Here is a 7617-nt window from a genome sequence, read left to right on the forward strand (position 1 = left end):
TCACGACTCACCGGCCTCCAGCGCCACGTAGTCGTCATCACCAAATAAGATGTCCATAGCTGCGCCAGCGACATCCTTGATTTCCGGCAGCAGCGCCTGCAACTCCTCGGTCAGTGGCACGCCGAGGCTGATCTGTAAATTCCTGTCGTTATTACGAGTCATGCTGTTAGGGATAAAATTACTTTGTGGAAGTCTAAATACCCCCTTCTATTTGGTGCTGATCCTTTTGTATCAAGGTCTACAACACATCCATAATTTTATTGATATGGTAGGTGCTTCCGAGAAGAGATCTTTCACGTCATGTGTCCATCTTGCTCTTTTTAAGAGTTGAACCTAAGCTTGAATAAGACCTCTGTTAGGCACGAAAAGTCTCATAACTGGTCCTGCACCTGTGAACTTGTATTATTATTTTAGTAGATTCAGCCGCTACAACTTATTTAACTTAGTTGGTGCAAAGTAAATTACTTAGAAACACGTTAATTATTTTTTAACTGACTTCAAAAAAGGAGGAGGTTATCAATTCGACGTGAATTATTTTTTTTTTTTTGTATGTGTTACCTCAGAACTCGCTCATTTATGAACCGATTTGGAAAATTCTTTTTTTATTGGTATGAATATCTCTCCAGATTGGTTCCATATTTTTTTTTCAAGATCGCTTAAGTAGTTTAATTTTAAAACTAAAAAAAACTAGAATAATTATGTTGTCCAAGAAAATGAAATCGCGAATTTAGCTTTCTTGTGACGTTTTTAGTTATGTTTTTGCATTGAGTTTGGTTGAGTGTACTTCTCACATACTTATACATATAGTATAACATCTTTTCCCCGTGTCAGGGGTAGGCAGAGGCGTAATATTTCAGCGCGATAGTCGTACTGTGTGTGTGAAATATATCAGTTGTGTTTAGTTGACTCTTCTTCTTACATACATACATATATGTATATAGCATCACACCTTTTCCCCTTTCTAGAGGTAGGCAGAGATGTAACACCACAGCGCGATAGTTGTACTGTGAGCCAAATATGTCAGTTGTGTTTTTGCGTTAGGTTTGCTTGAATCTACTTCTTACATACATATATATATAGCATCACACATTTTCCCTTTTTCAGTGGTACTTAGAGGTGTAACTCCTCAGCGCGATAGTCGTATCGTGAGCGAAACACAACTACGCCATCGAGACGGTCCATTTTTTACTAACACAAAAAAGCAAAAAATGAAAATAATTTTAGCAAAAAAATTAAACCGCCTTGAAAACCACTCAAAACCAAAAAATAATTTCACGTAACAGGTATATATTGGATACTAATTTTGGAGTCGGTGCCTATTTAAAATTGCTAGTTAAGCTATAACGAATATACGAAAACAATGAGCTGCCAGCGTACACAGTCGGCAAGTCAGATCGTCACCGGAGATGAACACACCGCCGCAGCACACCAAAGGGAAGCTATTAAGGATATATTTAAATTTGTGAACTGTACACTACCCAAATTCTTCCCCTGTTACAAATAGCTGGTCAAATGTGGGTGTTTTACACTCCCTGCCCCGAAAAAAGAGGAAAGAAAAACATGAAACACCATACATGTGTTTGGTATTACACCTTTCACTGTGTATGTTTGTTAGTAGTAAACGCAAACCTACTCGTTTTAATTGATTTGAAAGAAATTTAGCTCATAGATGGACTATGCAACAAATATAGCATTACTAGTAATTTTAATTATGCACCGACTCCAAAATTGGTATCCAATATATACCTGTTATGTGAAATTATTTTTTGGTTTTGTGTGGTTTTTGAAGGCGGTTAATTTTTTTGTGAAAATTATTTTTATTTAGAAACGAGTGATTTACTCTGTGACTACGTTGAATTTGGTATTAAATATAGCGTACTCAAACTATTCTAAGTATTTATATAATATCAAACACTGGCGACTCAGAACGAGTCACTATGGCGGACATTTACCATGATTGTTTTAATACGATGCCACTAGCCATTCAGTTCCTTATAATTGACTCCTTTCCCAGCAAAAAACAATAAAATCTATTTAAGGCTCACCTGACTTTTGTAAATATCGTACAAAGAATAGGCGAGCACTGGTATGCCGGTGATGTTGAACCCGATCAGCTCCGACCACTGGTTCATCACGTCCGAGTAACGCTCCATCGCAGGTGACGAGGAAAAAATCTTGCTGTAGTAAGCGTTTTTGAATGTGGGGCAGTTAAGCATGGCGAGGTTCTACGACAAAAAAGACTTCTTAAACGTTGCGTACAACACATGTAAAACTATCTCCTGTTTGTTTCCATGCATAAGGTTCAAATTACTGGACAGCCTCAGCGACGTTTAATCTGTATATTTAAAGGTCAACTGCTTCACAACCTAGCTTTAACCCATCCAATGATGTAAAAAACAATAAACACGTTGAATTTCATGGCGCGGATGCACAATATCACTCATGATTCTCCAATGCCATTTATTAGTCGCGTTTTATTCCTGGTGACTTGTTTGAGAATAGGCTGTTTGAGCATGACTGGAGTCACTTACGGGATCGTATCTAACGGGCACCGTGGTGTAGGGGGTGGGCTGCCAGGGGAGAGAGTCGCTCCAGTTGTCGTTTCCGGCGGGGTACACAGCAGCCATGGCGGTGAGCACGGTCATCTTGGTGCGCGTGGAGTCCGTCGAGCGGATGTAGATCTCGGAGGAATTGTAATGCGCGGAAATGAGGCCGCCATAGCGCTTACGGATGGACTGGCCGAGCCGGTACGCGTTCTGCTTGCCCACCTGCATCATACAATATGGTGTCATAACAGCTGTATTTATGGCTTGTTATGTTACTCTAACAAAAAAGACTGCTTCCTTAGAAATGGGTGCAAGAAAATTATTATTTACGCATCACCCTGGTCTACTATGTATTTTTTTAAAGTAAACTTATTATTATTTCGATTGCGCGGTGTAAATATAATAATAGTCGGTTTTGAAAGTGATGTTACGTTTCCACAAGAAATTAATCTGAGCGCCGTACGACATTTGGTAATGGTCGCAGTAGATACTTACATTGGTGAGTTGTCCGTAGCCGTAGGGCTCGGAGGCCTCTCGCAGTGCGTCCACGTCGTTACTCAACTCTAGCGAGCCCTGCACGGGCGTGCGGTCTCCGTGCCGGTGAACCTGAATGTTCGAAAGATATTGAAATTATATTAACTAACGAAGACCACAAGCAAGATCGTTGCTTTTGCACCAAGCTTTTATGAATTAAGGTGAATAGTTTAAATGATCGCTCACCAAGACCGTAAGAACGAGTTCGCTGTCAGCGAGGACTTCGTCGGCCCGCGTTCCCGCTGTGGCCAGAGCCGCTAGGGTCACTAGCATCAGCAGAGTGTACGAGTGGAGCGCCATGCTGCGGGGATGGTGGCTAGTGGTGGGTGGTGATAGGGCCGCAAAGTGCTGTGCGCTGCGGTCTCGCGCTTTGACAAGTTTTATACTCACAGCTGTAGCCGCGCCTACGCATGTATCACGCGGCGTTGTTTTATGGCGGATGATTTTCGAGATTAGTTAGTGATTAAATGAATGATAAACGCTTGAAGTTATTAAATTTATTTGGAGTTCCGCGCGTATTGATCTGCATTTATACGTAAGGCGTGTAGAGAAAACCATCGCGTTAAGCCCTGGGTAGTATTGTGGCTGCCACACAGGGAAGGTAAACAATGATATGAGTGATAACAATTTTATGTAGTATATCTAGGTTGGCGTCACTCCTCCGCGGGTGGTGGTGGTAGATACATCTAGCTTGAAGAGGGCTACTGCAGGGTTTCGGTTATTATACCAGTGTTAAGGACATGATATTATGGTGGTTAGTAACTGAGCCCAACTCTCCTTCGATAATCGCCACCTCCCCGGATGGTTTACTGATGGGTCAATCTAGACGTCTTCCCTTACTAACATTACTTCTCAGTCGTCCACGAAGCTAAACAATAGCTGAAAACATTCCAAAAAAGAATTACAACCTGATCACCTACGTCCTTGACTATTCCACAGTCAAGGGAATGTGACCCGGTGGACCCGGGCCAGCGGCCAGATGTAGCACGTGTAGTGTGTAGAACTTAGCGCGAGGAGTCGAGTGATAACCGTCAGTTAGGGTTTAATTATAATATATGCACGTGTCGACTGTTTTGTCAATTTTGTTTACTATATTTGATTGCTCGAGAATATCAGATTATATTTCTACATAATTCCTGAAAGGGTTATACACTCATATGGGAACATAAAATTTATGTATTAACTATTTTGCGAGCAAGTGAATGCTAAACAACAATAAAAAAATAAACAATTGTATTTTTTTTCTCTGTATTATGTACTGTAGTTTATAATTTCACCTGATTTTGAAAAGAGCAACACCAGACATTCCTGCCGGTTCTTCTCTGGTGAGAACTGCTTTCCGAACTCGTCGTAGAGTTAATATTGACGTAATCTAAATATAATAACAATTTATAGGTTCAAATAAATGATTTCATTTCATTATATGGCGTTGGATTAAAAGCCCCACTGAGTACCTATTTACTGAGTCAGCGAACTCTTAACCTGCATCAGTCCTGGATGTCATAGTCTCTCTGTGTGCCGACCAATTTTAACGTAATATTTTAACCGGTTTCTGCATACTATTTTTTAAGTTTTAACTAACATCGAAATATATTCATGAGGTCTTTAGCGGTTGACGCCGCTGTAGAGGAACAGATGGTTGCGTTGCTCTATGGAAGGGGAAGATTTCCAGTCAGGCAGATGTTGCTTGTGACCGGCCGCGGCCCCTCCGACGGTTGCTATTCGGAGGTGGTATATATTGCAGCGTGTCGCGCAAATTGTGCTATCGCAATCCAGTATCGTCTATCGCTGTCTAGTGTGATTGTTGTGCGATATCGGGTGGGTCAATACCATCAATCATCTTGCAGTTCCGGCGATGTTGACGAGATGGCGGTGTGTGCACTGATTGTACCGCCACAAGCTCTACAATCAAACAAACACTGTTACATTGACTAAAAATAAAAGAATCAGAGAAACTAAGTCTAAGTACATGATGGTTAAAAAGAAGACACAGCATTCACAAATAACACCTACTCTCAATGATACAAAAGTTACGTTAAGTTAATAATATGATGATACTTACGATAATAACCTAAGATGTTTTTATTACATAGATACGTTGTCCGAGCTCAATACTGGCAAGACGAAAGTAAGGTAATTGCCCGACTTAACGGCCAATGAGCGTGCGGCACTAACATTGTTACGTAACTGTCGATGTATATATATCCTTTTCTAACGAATGTATGGTGCATCTTTTTATTCCTTCTTCGAACCAATTTGTTTTTATATGTACAGGTACGTGAATATAGCAAATAGTGTGCCGTTTTTATGTGCCATTTTGTTAGTGTATGACGCGTCTATTTGTAAAACATCATTGATAATAACTATATACACAACAGTTGAACAAGAAAAGATGTTAACAGTGATAATATAATAAATTAATTCGGAATATAAGAGCGTAATATTTGTTTTTGTTAATATACAAGGTGCTGTTTTGTATCCCCGCCATATTTACGGAGGTTGGTTCACTCCACTTATAGAAACACGAATCAATGAAAAAATAAGTAAGGGAAATAACACTTTTTAAAAATAATTATTGTTTTAAAATAAACCACCCGTGTAAAGGCAATCACCCCGACTCGCCCCGTGTGGCATCGATGATTTTCGCGTCACACAGCACACACACACAAAGTGTTTTGACACGCACCGCGCCCGCACGGACTAGCCGTGTCGATTGCAAACACCTGGTGCCGTCCGTGTGTGAGTGAGCTATTCGCGTTTCCGTAGGGTTCTATTAAGACATGTAGTACGTAGGGGTTAATTCTAAATCATCGTAAAATAATTTAATCAAATATTCGGATTCCAGTTTGAGGTAGGATTTACTTTATATAATTATTAGATGATTATGTGTATCCATTACAATGGACTCTTCAAATATGGCGGTGATGCAAAACAACATCTTGTATATAAATCGTCATTAATGATCACATTTATACATAATATTATTAATAAGACTTGAGTCGAGTTAATGATTTACAGTCGCCAGTGGAATCGTCGGTCCGTGTGACACGCCCTCCGCACGTCCTCGTCACGCAAGCCGGCGCCGGCGCCGAGTCATGCTGCTTATTAACAATAACAACAAACGTCGATTGCAGGTGACGTTCATTTAAATACTCGGTGATGTGACGCACTGTATCAGTACCGGACTGGAAAGCAACTGTGATGCGCACGGGGAGAAGGGATTCTTGTACACGGGCGCTGCAGTCACTCCACTGCACCTGATGGGAAGTGAAGTGGGCTTCAGACTTCAGATAGAGTACCGACCGACGAGACATATTATCCCTCGCTAGTATACACAATTGAACTGGGTAGATGTTGTTCAGCTGCAAAGTCAAAGTAACAATATCTACCTACATTTTACAACTATAAAAGTTTTTAACTGGCTTGTCTAGTCGCAGATAATGATTGGCGCCTCCTTCAGAGTGTTCAGCGACTGCAGACTTCGTAGAGCGTTGGTGTTTCACGTCAGCTATGTTCTTTTACGTGGGTTTATATCTTTTTGTTTAGCTGATATAAGAGAAGCCACAAATCTTCGCCAAAGAACATTGACTCCTGCCTAGGATGATTCGCGATGCTATTGAAATTAATAAACATCAGAATTTCAATAGAAAAGACAGTTGGAAGCTTGCAGAAGGCTGGGATCCAGTTCTACATTTAATAAATCGTAACTCAAAAGACCGGCTGCCAGACTTCTAGACACTGTGAACTCATTCTGCGTAAATCGGAAAGTCAACAGATTAAAATAAAAGTTGTATAATTGTAAAATGTACGTGGATATTGTAACTTTGACTTTGCGGATGACCAACATCTCAGTCCGCCTCGTGACTACGAATGCTGCAGAGTCTTCAAAACGTCGGAAGAAAATTAAAATATAAAAACTGCGATAAAATTCCAAAATATAGTTTAATTTTAATTTGAATGTGTAACATTCGCGTAAATATTAAAAAAATATACTTACACAAATATTCGACTGTCATGGTGACGGGGCGGTCGACGCTCGGGTCCCCTCGGGCCCATTCGGGCCCACTCGGGCCGTATCAATGCGAGCTGCTATATTTTGTAGGAATAGAAATATTAAGGAATTGAAAATTAATAAGAATATGATTAATAGAAAAGATATTAAAAAGTTAATAAGAGTGATAAGAAATTATAACGTAGGATATCCAAGAATAAAAATAAATAATGAATTTATAAATATTATTAACGTAAAGAAAGTAACAAATAAATATAGTACGAGAAACGATGACGTTAAGAATATAAATAAATATATTAAAATGTTGAGACTACGAGCACAGGAGGCACAAACAGCAAAAGAAGTTTGGCCCAACTTACAAAAGGCTTTCGATGATAAAGGGCTAATACCTCGCGTAGGGTTACTAAAAGATTTGATCACGACTACATTAGAAAGTTGTCAAATATAGAAGATTATAATATATAAACAGAATAATGACTACGGCACATAATCTAAGGAATATTTCGCTCGAACGTAATTTGTGAA

At 39.8% G+C, this 7617-nt stretch overlaps 1 protein-coding gene across 1 annotated transcript; it reads right to left on the bottom strand.

The window, feature by feature from the left end:
- Positions 1 to 3380, bottom strand: LOC115449039 (prostatic acid phosphatase-like). The gene is made up of 5 exons (XM_030176728.2): positions 3267 to 3380; positions 3042 to 3152; positions 2532 to 2768; positions 2046 to 2225; positions 1 to 132 (listed from the first exon to the last, which is right to left on the bottom strand). Exons 1-5 carry the CDS (start codon positions 3378 to 3380, stop codon positions 1 to 3), a joined length of 774 nt encoding a protein of 257 aa, XP_030032588.2.
- Between the last annotated feature and the right edge of the window lie 4237 nt (positions 3381 to 7617).

Source organism: Manduca sexta, chromosome 7, assembly GCF_014839805.1.
Source record: "Manduca sexta isolate Smith_Timp_Sample1 chromosome 7, JHU_Msex_v1.0, whole genome shotgun sequence".
Classification (NCBI taxonomy): domain Eukaryota; kingdom Metazoa; phylum Arthropoda; class Insecta; order Lepidoptera; family Sphingidae; genus Manduca; species Manduca sexta.

Excerpts from the sequence above, each read along its gene's own strand:
- LOC115449039 (XM_030176728.2), bottom strand. The coding sequence starts at position 3,380 with ATGGCGCTCCACTCGTACACTCTGCTGATGCTAGTGACCCTAGCGGCT. Across the intron at positions 3,153-3,266 it reads AACTCGTTCTTACGGTCTTG|GTTCACCGGCACGGAGACCG; the intron begins GTGAGCGATCAT and ends TCGAACATTCAG. Across the intron at positions 2,769-3,041 it reads GCTACGGACAACTCACCAAT|GTGGGCAAGCAGAACGCGTA; the intron begins GTAAGTATCTAC and ends TGTATGATGCAG.